General features: G+C 56.7%; 1 protein-coding gene across 9 annotated transcripts in view; it reads right to left on the bottom strand.

Moving 5' to 3' along the window:
- The window catches only part of WDR27 (WD repeat domain 27), a 215,645-nt gene that overhangs the window by 121,109 nt on the left and 81,189 nt on the right, over positions 1-13,347 (bottom strand). Inside the window, exons 27-29 of one of the 9 annotated variants that reach the window (XM_082730412.1) lie at positions 8,092-8,311; positions 7,329-7,440; positions 6,340-7,138 (exon numbers count right to left, since the gene is read on the bottom strand). The exons of 7 other annotated variants lie outside the window; for them this stretch is intronic. In XM_082730412.1, the coding sequence (XP_082586538.1) occupies positions 6,355-7,138; positions 7,329-7,440; positions 8,092-8,311 (1,116 nt within the window). In that variant the 3' untranslated portion in view covers positions 6,340-6,354. Of the gene's footprint in view, positions 1-6,339; positions 7,139-7,328; positions 7,441-8,091; positions 8,312-13,347 lie in introns of those variants that run through there. One more of the 9 variants, XM_082730414.1, reaches the window with a different exon arrangement.

Genomic DNA, 13,347 nt, shown 5'->3' with positions numbered 1-13,347 from the left:
AGCTGACCTCTAACAAGGGTTCCAAGCCCATTCAGGAAAAGAACCGTTCTTTCAATAAACGGTATCAAATGACGGTATATCCACAGGTGAAAAAGGCACGGGGGTTGGACCGCTACCTTCTATCCTACAGAAAAATGACTCTCCTGAGCTAAGGGGTACTATAAAATTAAAAAAAAAAAAAAAGTGAAAGGACAGTCCACAGGATGAAAGGAAACAGTCGCCGGTCACATATCTGATGAGGGTCTAACAATAAATGTCAGCTTACCCAATTAACAGTGGGAAGAGTATTTCAACAGAGTTTTCTAAGGGATTTGAGTAGAAATTCTCCAAAGAAGACATTAGAGACATAGACTTGGCCAAGAAGCATACAAGAAGATACTCACACCATCAATCATTAGGGAAATGAAAATCAAACCACAAGGTGCCACTTCACACCCACTAGAATAGTGGTAACCAAAAAATCAAAACTAAGTGTCAGCAAAGATGTGGAGAAATCAGGACCCTTACACATTGCTAGTGGGACTCTAAAATAATGCCGCCACCATATAATTTTGGCAGCTTCTCAGACGGTTACAATCACGGTGGTGGCGCGTGGTGCCGTGGGTCTCCCAACGCAGACGCGTGACACTGTGCAGCGTCAGAACAGTGCAGCCCACCCCAGTCGCAGGCCGCAGGGAAGCTGCAGGACATCGGCTGACGCTGAGAAAGCTTTTGGCCAAAGCCAACACGCGTCGTGACAAAAGTGATGAGTGAAGAGTCCGCAGCGCCGGCAAAACAGCGACAGCGAGCATCACAGGTAACGTGGGGGACAGAACGCTCCCGGCCAATACGGCAAGAGTGAGGTCCAATGATGTGCGTGTTGCGGGGAAGAAAACAGTCTGTCTCTGCAGATGACACGACTGTCTGTGGAGAAAATCCCAAGAGGACAACTGAACAACCAAAACAATTCCACAAAAAACAAACCACAAAGAGCAAGCCCAGAACGTGACCAAAGTCACATCACACAGAATCCCACCTCATCCCGCATGCGGATAATTGAGGAGACCAATGTTAGAGACGGCATCATTTACAACTAAAGAAAATCATATACCAGATACAACCTTCAAAAGCCCGTGCGGTGCAGACCACAACGTGGGGACAAAGGCAACCGAACGCCAGCACACGGAGAAGGACACACCTATCCACGTGTCGGCAGACTCAGCACGGGGACCGGCACCACGCATCACCCCTGCCGCCCCCGCCCCCCGCCCTCCTGCCTTCCATGCGCACCAGAGCGGAGCTTCCGCAGGTCCCCTGGGGCAGGAGCTGCCGCATCCTGAGGACAGTTCTCGCACGAATCCCTGGCTGAGGCGAGCCCCGAGTGCCGAGACCTCGTGCTGTGCACTGCCTCTGCCCGCAGACGGCCGGCGTTGACCTCCAACTCTCGGCTGCTCCTCGCGCGCCAAGGTGGGCAGACGGGTAACCATGGGCAGCGGGAAGGTCATCCTAGGACACGTTTCGATCCCGCTCCGAACTGGCCAGAGTCGGCACGGACTCATTTAAATCCCGTTTCTGAATTCTTCCCCTGAACCGACAGGCGTACAGAGTTTTCCCACCCTAAGTGGCAGAGCACACGAGAGCATGAAGGTGAGGCCCTTGTGAGCATGAGGCCAACGTGTCTTTGTGCAGTCGGGTGTTCCCTTCATCGTGCGGAAGCTCTGACGTCCTCACCCCGCGGTGAGCACAGAGGGCACAGCGCGCGCAGCGAGCCCTCAGCGGTCAGCTGGCCGGAGTCATCCGGTATCACAGGCAATAAAGAACATGCTTAACATTCTGTGTTAATTGCTAATTTCAGAGCAAGTGGAAGAATTTACTGGAATTTAGAATACAAAGCATTTGAAGAATCTTAGATACAAGGAGCTGTTGACCTCCTGCAGAAGAGGGTGAAGGACTTCACAACAGCAACTTTCAGGCTGAAATCAGTAGCTGAATGTTCTTCAGGACGTCCCGTCTCGTGGCCTCTCACGGGCTACAGCGCAGCTCTAAGGCCGAGGTGACCCCTGGGCGTGCACAGCACGGTCTGGTCACGGGGCACGCACACCCGACTCATGAAACTGCCTTCCCGCGGGACCTGGCGCACCGCTTCCAGCCCACAGAGCGGTTTTGCAAAGTCAACATCTCATCTCAGTGGCGAACAGAGCTCCAGCTAATCAGCTCCAGAAGCAGGCAGGGGCCTATATTTTTGTTAGAAATAAACACTGTTGTCATGATGATTGCTTAAAATTTTCAAGAAAGCATTTCCAGAACACAGTGATCTGAAGCGGCGCTGAGTCCTGAAGTCGTGGCCCAATGACATCAAGGCATGGCGTTCGGGGAGCCTTGCCTGGGATTCAGAGCCTGTAGCAGCCCTGGGGCCCCAGTGAGACCAGCGCGGGTTCCAACTCACAAGCACCTTATTCCGAAAGTTCAGTCTGTGGGCTGGAACTAATTTCAGAGCAATTATCAAGAAGAAACTTAAAAGAGACTTTAAAACGGGAACTTCTAGAAGAGTCTGACGTCCACCATGAATTACACCTACACTAAGTGTCCTGTAGACCTACAGAAGGTCCACAGACGATTTCTGAAAGGGAACCGGTCCAGGCCTGCAGATCCCTCTGCCCCGGGGTCGCCTCAAGCCAAAGGGTCTCTTAGCAAAGCGCGTAGTAGCTGCGGAGGACCCGAACACAGCACCACAGAGACCACCAGAGCATGGGCTGTGCACGCCGTGGGCAACACGTCGACACCCCCGCCCCCGTGTGCAACCCCCCTGGGGACCGTGAACAACCCGTCCCGCTCCGTGTGCCTCCCCCTGGGGATCAGCCTGTGGTCGCAGGCTCCCGTCCACATGCGAGCATTTCAGTCCTCGGTGATGAGAGCGCACTGGCAAATCCTTCTTTCAAATGTGATTCACTGTTGAAACATGTGAGCAGAGGCCAGAACTGTCATCTGGGCTCATGTGACATCTAAACACAGGACCCTCTGCCGTTCCTTTCTCCAGTCGTGGTTTGAGGAAACGCACTTTGAAGTTGGGTCTCTGGGTTGCCGCGGCGGCTGCGCATCTCCCTACCTCGCTCCTCCTCCCCCTCCCCCTCCTCCCCCTCCTCCTCCTCCCCCTCCTCCTCCCTCGACCCCTTCCTCCCTCCCTTCCCTGCTCCCACTGGAAGGAAGGACTTTAGTCTCCACTTCAGGCCTCTCTTCTTCTTCATCAGTGATGCTGAGCCTCCGTTGGAAACACCTAACTAGTTCTTGAGAACGTGCTCTGGCCAAGTCTAACCTTCTCCGCGTCCCGCGGCCAGGCGAGCTGGCTTGTCTGAACGAACACCGGGTTCCACTAAGTATTGTGCCTCTGCTGTCACGTGTCAAGAGAGGACAGAGTTGGGGTCACGTTGCGTGGCTTCTTCAGCTGTGTCTAGTTCTTATGTTACAATAAAATTATTTTGCAGTTCTACTTCAATTTGCTGTAGTTTATTCTACTGTGTTTATTTCATTTTCTGAATGCCCACGGCCCGTGAAAATCTGGTTGTTTGGGGCCTCCCCTCTGAGAGTGCGCGGCAGCAGCCGGCTTGGGCAGGTCCCCCGCACAGACGGGAGTCCGTGGAAAGCCGGTGCGAGCAAGCGTGGGGCTTCTGCCTCTGAGTCTGACGTGCTTGTCCTGGAAATTCCAAGGGAGGCCCCCGTGTTGTCTGAGCACCACACAGCCTAAGGAGCCTTGACACACACACACGGAAATGGCCATGCAGGGCTCCTGAGGGCGGGTGGCGGCTGGGACCCACGTGTAGGCCTCGCCTGGCCAGGCCACATGGTTAAGACATCGGCCTGGGTCCACATCTGAACACATCTGCGTGACTGTCAGTGGGAGGGGACAGGACACGGGACAGAGGGCCAGCCTGGGCCCGCGGAAACTCCTTGCAGGTGGTGCGCACCCCCAGCACCACGCGTGCATAAATGCCAACAGTCACGTTTCCCTGGAAAGTATTAAATTCTCACTTAAAGGTCCCTGCCTTGTCCTCTGGTACTTCTCACCAGAGCCCCTTTCTGCATTCTTCTTCACGGGGGCACTCGTTCCTCCGTGTTTCTCCTGACCCTGGATACCTGCCCGCCACCTGCACCAGACGTCACTGCATGAGAGTAACAGGCAGGCGGGCGTTGGCCAGGACAGACGTCGTACACGGAGCGTCTCGAGTCCAGGACACGTCGTACACGGAGCGCCTCGAGTCCAGGACACGTTGAACACGGAGCGCCTCGAGTCCCTTTAGAGTCCATTTCTGAGAATGGCCTGCGTTCCCACTTCTGATACAGAACTGTCAATATTCAGCAGACGAGTATCTTCGATGGCAAATAACCAGTACCCCCCCAGCTCGACACACACAAACTCAAACAGAAAACCGTCAGCCTGTGGGGACGACACGTGATCGGAGCCTTGACCGCCGTGGGAGCCTCCACACTTGCTCCAGCGCCAAGCTCCCCAGACGGCAGGGTGTGGCTGTGCTCTGGGGACGGCGGCACTGCTGTGAGCGGGGAACCTGCCGATGAGAGCCCCTCCTGGGGTGTGTGGTCCTGGCACCGGGAGTCGCACCGCAGAGCGCAGAGGTGGGCCAGACAGGAAGCACGGGTCTTGGTGAGAGGGCAGAAGTGCTAGGAGCCTTGCCACACTCTGGGTCCAGGAACAGAAAAACCAGCTTCCTGACACGCCTCTAGCTCCAAACACTGTCATTCCAGTCCCACTAAAATGGAACACAAACAAACAAATCCTAATCCTCTGAACCCACAAAGCAATCACCGAGAGGAACACTCTTTCCCAGCTAAGGAAATCTCAGAAATTCCACAGCCAAGTCCATGCACCTGAGGCTAGAACGTTAATCCCAGCAGCCACTGTCCCAATGGAAGAGAGGGAACCAGACCTTGACTGCTCCGAAGCGACTGATGAAGCCCACACAAGCGTCCAGACCGGGGACCGAGCCGTGAAGGATCCGGAGCTCACGCTGTCCAGTGACCGCAGCCGTGACCTACGAGAGGTGCCCGGAAAGCAGGTTATGCAGTGACCGTGATCACTCAAGTCCTGGAGGTCAAGGCATTACCAGCTGGACGGCCGGCACAGCGGGCTTATCTCCATGCCCTAGCCCAAGCCCTCACCCTCAGCAAAGACAAGCGAGTCAACCTCCACATGCCTCTCAGGACGCCTCTGCTCCTGTGCACGTACATGGGGCCATCCAGGAGAAGGGCCTCCTTACTGCCGCGGGAAAAGCTATCAGCAACAAGGAAGATACTAACACTCCTCGAAGCCATCTGGCTTCCAAGAGAAGTAGCAACTGTGCACAGTAAGGGACCCAGAAAGGAGACGACCCCATAGTGCGGGGAGACCATCCGGCAGGTGAGGCTGCCAAGACTGCAGCCAGTGGGGACACAGACAGAGCTGGACGGGCAGCCGAGCAGGGCCCAGACGGCTCCTGGTGATAACGCGCACGACTCTGGACGGAGCAAAGCCGGAAGTAGCCGAAGTCCTCGCGTGGGAGGTCGTGCCCCGGTTCGGCCTGCCGTCGACCACGCACAGTGGCGACGGGCCCGCATGTGTAGGAGACGATGTACAGGTCCTGACCGTCTCTCAGCATCACCTGGAGGCTCCGCATCGCCTCCCGGCCACGACGTTCAGGGAAAGGAGAGCGAGGGATCCGCACCCTCAAGGGGACCCTGGCAAAGTCTGCTCGGGGGACTGACCTCCCACGGCCAGATCCGCCGCCCTGCGTGCCCGCCGCACCCCTAGGATACTAGGTTTCTCCCCTTTCAGATTAGTGTGCGGACGGCCTCCCCGTGCCTGGAGAGCCTTCCTGGAAACGTATGTCAGGCTGGGGATAAAAAAATAAAAAGACAACTTCAGGCCCTGGGGCCATCCTGAATGAATGACAAAGGTGACCACCAAGAGCCCCGACTCCTCAGGGCCCCAGGTGCACCCCTCCCAGCTGAGACTCAGTCCAGGTCAAAGACTGGAAAAGGGACCCCCGCACACCACAGTGGACTCTTCTAACCACCCCCACTGCCCTGAAGGTCTCCGGTGTCCCCCGCGGGGCCACCACTCTAAAGCAAACACAGCAGCCCATCACCCGGACGAGGAGCCACACCAGTAAAAGTCCAGCCAAACCCCACAGATCCGCTCTGCTTCGCCTTCAGTGAGACCCACGATGGACGGACACCTGTGCGCTGCGGTGCCTCGTTCCCACCGGCACGGCACCCCTCCTCCTGGGGGTCGGACTCTACACTGCTGCACCTCTGACTGGACTTTTCCCCGGAGACTTGCCATTATTACTGTTTATCGGGTGACCCTATGGTGCTCTACTGCCCTTACTGTCTGCAGGTTTTACCTGCTGCCGGGCCGTCACGATGACGCTCTCTCCCGGCCGGCCGCCGGCTGTCTGCTCCCAGGCGCACTGCAGCACGGTCTTCCCAACCACGGGCGGTCCTGGCCTTCCGCGACGCAGTGCGCTGGTCCTCCTCACGGCCTTCAGCTTGCCCGACCCAGCGGGGGGTGGACACCCCCCCCCCCCACGACAACCCTGCACGCTCGTCAGTCTCTCCCCTGGTCTCTGGCCTCCCTGGGAGCGACGTCCCACTTACATGCAAGACCTCCTGGTCGCCCCTGACGCTCCCCCACGGCCATTCCCCTTCTCGTGAGCCTGAGGCTGTGTCGGGTGCTGCCGACGTCAGGATGTCCCTGGTCCGGTGCGGGGCTACCGCGACAGCACACAGTGGACATTCCGCCCTCCCTGAGCCTGGCCTGGCCTGACAGCGCCAGTCCGATCCGCCGGCTTCCTGCTCCAAAACCGGCTCACAGCCGCGCAGTGGGAACCTAATCTCTGTACTGACGGGCCAGGGGTGTCCGAGGAGCCCTAACCCAGCGGCAGGAGGGAGTCGGTCGCGGTGGGAAGCGCTCCGGCAGACAACTGGGTGGGAGCCCCCCCCCGCCCCGGTCTGGCCCCTCCTCACAGCAGCATGTGGTCCTCGTACTCGGAACACCCTGACCAGGTAATGACTGCACAGACCGCTGAGACCAGAAGCCATCGGTCCTTCCTTCCTTTCACCCCGAGGAAATGAAGACGACGCCCTTAAACTCGGTGTCTGGAGGGGACTGAAAGGAGATGAGAAGGGAGACCAGCCTTCTAAGGCGGCCGGCCAGTCCAGCAGGGAGACCCCAGTCCCGGTGCCAGGGCCGTTCTAGGTTGTCCCTCCTGCCTCCCAGCCGCGGCCACCAAGAAGTGGCACAGACATGGAGTAAAAGCGTATAAACTCCCTCCTTTGTCTGTGCTCAGGGCTCAGACCTTAGGAGACGACTCTCCTCCGAGCCGGCCAGCGTTACATAAACCTCCATCCTCCAAGGTCTCCCAGGGCGGCTTGTCTCTTCTGTCAGGACTGGAAGAACCAGTCCAGGTTCTGTGACAGGACGAGCAGGAGCCCTCGTCAGCCACAGCTGTCAGGACCTGACCCGAGGACACAGCTGGCCATGCCCGGGGAGTGAGAACAGACGCTGGGACGCTGTGTTTTCACTTGCACTTGATCCTCGAACAACGTGGGGCTTAGGGACGCCACGCCCTGCGTGCCAGAATGCCACACGTAACCTGTGGTGCCTCAAAACCGTAACAGCCGAGAGCCCGCCATGGGGCAGAAGCCTTCCTGGTGCACACAGTCTGCGCGCCACACACCTCACACCGAGCGTTCACGACAGAGTCAGCTGGAGAGAAGGAACGTCACGGCCACGGCCACGGAAGAGAATGTGTGTTTACGGGACACGCTGTCGTGATCGGGAAACCCGCCGCCAGGAGGACCTGCACAGCTCGCCCCGCATTGCGCACAGGTCAGCGCGCCACTGGGGAACAGCAGGAGGCTGACAGCACTGAATGAGCCGCTGAGTATGAGCACGAACAACGAGCGAATGTCCCCGCAGGCTTCAGCACGGCAAGAGTTTCCAGACAGGCCGGAAAGTGAAATCTGCTCTTCATAAGAATCCCACACTTCGGTTCTTTAAGAGACATGACAACACACATAGACAAACCACAGGTCAGGGAACACAGGCAACACATACACCTATGAGAGTATCCGGAACGCACGTCCTCAACGGGGCGGGGGGGGGGCTGGCTCCGGGCGGCACCTGACTCTTCGTTTCGGCTCCGGTCAGGATCTCAGGATGGTGGGATCCAGACCCGCATGGGGCTCCGTGCTCGGCGGGGGTCTGCTTGCGGTGCCCTCTGCCTCGGCCCCTCCCCACCTCACGGACACATACGCGCTCTCTCGCAAACAAGTAAACCTTTAAAAATAATAAAAAGTAAAAAGTTCTACTACTCAGCAGTAATAATGAACAGTTAAAAACAGGCCTATAATCACAGGACATAGTGTCCGAGATCAGGCATTGTTAGGGAAATGCAGGGGTGCTGGGGGGTGTGAATGGCACCTGCTCTAGAAGGTTCTGAGCCTGCACCTGCCCCGCAGCCGTGCCCCCATCTGCTTGCTCAGGAGAAAAGGGAACACGTCTCCACACAGATGCCTGCACCAGAAGCAGCTTTAGTCCTGAACGCCCAAACTGGAAACACTAGGACCTCCTTGGCTGACCCAACGGAAAAGCTCTCCATCACCTACAGGAGGGACCACCAGGACAACCAGCAGCACAGAAAGGGTCCCCCTGCCTGGTGCGCTAGAAAAGACAGACCAGGCTACGGGGCAGATGCTGGGACACTCTGCTCTGGGCCATGGACGGGGCCAGTGAAGGGGATGTCCTGTGTCTGCAGCGGCGTGGATCCCAGGGACATGTGTGCCGGGTCACAGTGACTGTGACCACTGCCTACCTACGAGAGGGGCAGAGCCAGCCTCCGACGTGACTCTGAGCACACTATCAGCGCAATTGTGCCAGCACGGTCCACACCGGCTGCCTCCACCTTCAATCTTGCCATTTTAATTGTTTTTAAAGATTTTATTTATTCATTTGACAGACAGAGATCACAAGCAGGCAGAGAGGCAGGCAGAGAGAGAGAGAGGGAAGCAGGCTCCCTGCTGAGCAGAGAGCCTGATGTGGGACTCGATCCCAGGACCCTGAGATCATGACCTGAGCCGAAGGCAGCGGCTTAACCCACTGAGCCACCCAGGCACCCAACCATTTTAATTCTTATTCAAAAAATACTTCAGTTTTGATTAAAAGTATCAAAGTATTGGAGGGCTTGAGGGGCTCCATAAATCAGCATCTGCCTTGGCTCAAGTCATGATCCCGGGGTCCTGGGTCGCTGCACTGGGCTCCCTGCTCGGCGGGGGGTCTGCTTCTCTCTCCCACCCCCCTGTTTGTGTTCCCTCTCTCGCTGTCTCTCTCTGTGTCAAATAAATAAATAAAACCTTAAAAAGTGTATCCAAGTATAGAAAAATATCTTGCTCGAACCCTTCAGAAATGATGGTCAGGATGAGGGTCAGAAGTAGACCTTAGATGGTTTCCTTGCTGCTCTCTGCGCTGGACAGTACCGTGGGCATGAACTGGACATCCCCCGTGGGCAGGAACAGCACAGACATCCCCGTCGCTGCTCTGGGGGCCTCCTGTCTGTGAGACACTTTAGCTTCTGTAAGAAAGTAGTGAGATCATGTCATCATAGCCCTTTGTGATCTGAGATGTTCTGGCTTCAAACAAGCAAGTGTGACCCATATTTCATCAGAAGGCTCTGGATTCAACCTTCCTCTCGACTTCCCGTCTCCGACACAAGTGATGCCTTCTGGGCGCCATCCACCTTCCTCTCTAACGTCCTGCTGTGTTTCAGGCACGTTAATTAGTGATCCTGAGCTATCTGAATCAGGAGGGGGTGCTGTCCGTCCCCCTAGCCGGGTCGGAGACAGACAGGTGCAACCTAAGAAGGAGTCTGGCCGGGTCCGGCGGAGGCGTTGCCACTGCACGTCAGACATGGGTCTTCTGGGGGAAGTGGCTGGAAGCCAGTGGCTGCAACCCGGGCTACGAGTGTCTGCGTGCAGAGGGTCTCAGTCAGGAGGCTAGCTCAGCCGCAGACACCCAGTACACCAGCTCCCAGGTAACCCAGAGCAGACTCTTCAGGCATGACCCGAGGCCCAGCTGCACCGAAATCTGACGACCTTGTGAACGTTCACATTCCAGCCTCTTCCATGCATCTGTGAAAATGGAACATCCAGGACAGGGCCCAAACACCCTGGTATTTCCAGAAACACTCCAGCAGACCTTGGAGCACGCCTTCCCCAACATCGTATTCGTGCAAGTGCGCGAGCCTCGCTGGCCAGACGGAGGTCACTCGCCTCTGAATCCTGGAGTAAATCCTGCACCGACAGTGCACTCTGGCCATCCTCCACGTGGCGCACAGACGGCGAGGCACTCTCCACGTGCTGGGGGGGCCCTGACAGACCCAGAGGTCTTCGTAGCTCAGCCTCCTTCCCCTGCTATCGGCAGCCCGAATGGAACCAATGCCTTACCTGGGTTTCATCTTAAGCATCGCCTGCACAGGCTATGCCTGCGTTACGGTGGAAGGTCGAGTTCTGGTACAGCATTTGGCTCTTATAGAAAATTACTTGAACACTAAAACAAGTAATATGACAAAAGCCGGCTTTATCTTCAAGTCTGTGTTAAATTTAAATTTTCGGCTTTGCTGTTGACTCTCGTAGATTCCACAGAATGGTTTCCTAAAGGAAGGTACGTGGGACTCCTAGGTTCTTGGGAATGAAATGAGCTTCCGTGATGTGGCCTGATGAGGTGGGCGGGAAACATCGGGAAGGAATGGCTTCAGAACTGGAACCTCGTATGTGAAAGCGCAGTTGAAAGCTCGCGGCTAAAGAAAAGAGAGCTATCGCCGTATCGAAAAAAACAGAACACCCTGCCCGCCACGGAACAAAGTCTTGTGGTAGAACTCAGTTCTGGTGTGCGAATCCAGGACGGAAAACGTTGCTCGTGCCCAAGCCTCCCCAGGCAGGAGAGTGTGGCCTCTGCTCCCACGTCCGCGGCCGCAGCTCCAGCCCCTCGCGTCTCCCGGGCCCCTCCCGGGGGGCACCCTGACCTCCGTCTGTGTCCACACACAGCGTCATGGGTGTGTTGTGCGGGGCACGCTGGGCTGACGTTAGCTCCACAGAGTACAGACCACACAGCACAGCATCCGCTCAAGAATGTCGGCTTGTCAGCGTCTTCATGCCTCAGTTTCCCCTTCTGCACTGTGAAGATAACTCAGTTCCCACTTCCTAAGAAGAATGTGATTAAAGTACAAGTAAATGCTTACGATGAACGCAAACCCTTTTTTTTTTTTTTTTGGCTCCAGGTAAAAGTCGTGGCTGCGTCGCCAAGAAAGGACGTTGTAAAGAGCCCTCCGCCGCGGCCCACGTGCGGGAAGCAGCGCACACGGCATCAGAGGCCAAATGAGCGCTGAGTCCACGCCTTCTGGGTTTGATTCCAGAGGTCGCCCTGCAGCCCTCAGCCACCCGTCCAGCGCACACGGGATCACCAAGGCAGCCTCGCAGCTGCACGCGCGTCTCGTGTACACACACGTCGTGTGACACAAAATGAAGACCCTGTACACACAGACACAGAAGCCACGACGCTCGCGTGCACACTCGGAGGCCTGTGCTGTCCCAGGCCTGTCTGTGTAGAAGAAAGCGACTGCAAAACCACAGAACCACCAAGTTCAACTACTGAATTTTAGAGAGAAGAAAACCAAGGCTCCAGCAGTGTAACGTGGGATGACGTGGCGAACACACAGGCTTTGGCGTTATAAGGTCTCTGCAGGAGGTAACTACCGACTGCGTCAAAACGAGCCAAGTTCTGGACAGACAAGGGACATGCACTGCGAGGACGTGTGACTCGCCACCATGAACGCCCAGTTTCACGTGTGCGGTGACCGCGCTCCGGGCCCCTGTGCAGCCCCGCAAGTTAACAGAATAGGGACTTGCATACAAAAGCCAGGAAAAGTGAAGACGTGGAAAAACCAAACACAATGTATCTACTTGCACAGGAGGGGGCAGGAGATGGAGAGGAGTATCAGACGGGGCCAATCCACAACAGACAAGACAGAGGCTTAAACGTGATCTTATCAACAATCTCGTCCAGTGAGGGCATCTGGGGCTCCATCCGTGAAGCGTCTGCCTTCGGTGCAGGTCGTGATCCCAGGATCCGGAGATGGAGCCCCACATCGGACTCTGAGTGGCCCCTTCCCGTGCTCGTGCTCCCTCTCTCTCTCACCCTTACTCAAATAAATAAATAAAATCTTTCAAAAAATTAATAATCTCATCAAATGGAACCACAGAACACACCAAGTGAAAGGCAGAGACAGTCAAATTGGTTAAGAGAACGAAACAAAACTTAATATCTATGAGAAATGCACTGAAAATAAATGACCCAAGTGGGTTAAAAGGAAACAGAACAGAAAACACCATCCTTACACTAATCAAGAGAGAGCTGCAGTGGCTCCCTTCAGATCAAAGCACACTTCACAAGAGAAGAAAGCCAGAGAGCAGAGCCGTCCTGCCCTAACCAGCAAGCTTCCAAACGCTCGCAGCAAACATTACGGGAAGGAGGGAACCCACAGTTCTGGACGGACGGACTGCGAGAGCGCTCTTGCCGGCTGATAAAGACACAACGAGCGACGGCCACCTGCCTACACAGATGTCGCAGCCCCACCCACCCCCCAGCACACTTGGGCCGTGAACCCTGGTTCGGTGGCTTCAGGCCACGCCATGCCTGGTCTCCACATGTCATTAAAGGACAGATCTCAGGAAAGTCCCCACACACTTGGGGACAGAACAGCACGTGTTTGGATAACCCACAGATCAGTGTGGAAATCAAAGGAGACTAGAAAGTGTCTTGAACTAAATGCGCGCATCCAAACAGGGGGACGCATGCACGGCGGGCTCTGGAGGGAGCACACAGCACCCTGCCCCGTGCAGGCACAGACGGTGGCCTGCCTCCACCAGGGCCTGTGGGCCGGCGAGGGCCGGTGACAGGGGTTGGGGGGGCCCTGGCAGGGCAGGCTTAGAGACGAGGGCCCCAGAAGGAAGCATCCGTCCCATCTGCTAGGGGCAAGGGAGGGCAGGGAGGCAGCAGAGAAGACACAGGCGGTGTGGGATGGGCCGGACCGCAGGTGGTGGCGCTGAGCACTGCGTGGGTGGAGACGGCCCTGCGCGTGGCAGGCGCGTGTGGACTGGGGACATGCGTGGGGAGGGTGCACGGGGCAGGGCTGTCTGCGGAAGGGCGGGCAGAGGGCAGGAAAGGCTGCGCGCGGAGAGATGACAGTGAAGTTTCCTGTGGAAAACCTGCGCTCACCGCGCGGTCCACAGCAACTACCAGAGTGGCCATGGCTCCGTCCA

Source organism: Mustela nivalis, assembly GCF_964662115.1.
Source record: "Mustela nivalis genome assembly, chromosome: 5".
Classification (NCBI taxonomy): Eukaryota; Metazoa; Chordata; class Mammalia; order Carnivora; family Mustelidae; genus Mustela; species Mustela nivalis.
This window is presented reverse-complemented; position numbering and strand designations above follow the sequence as displayed.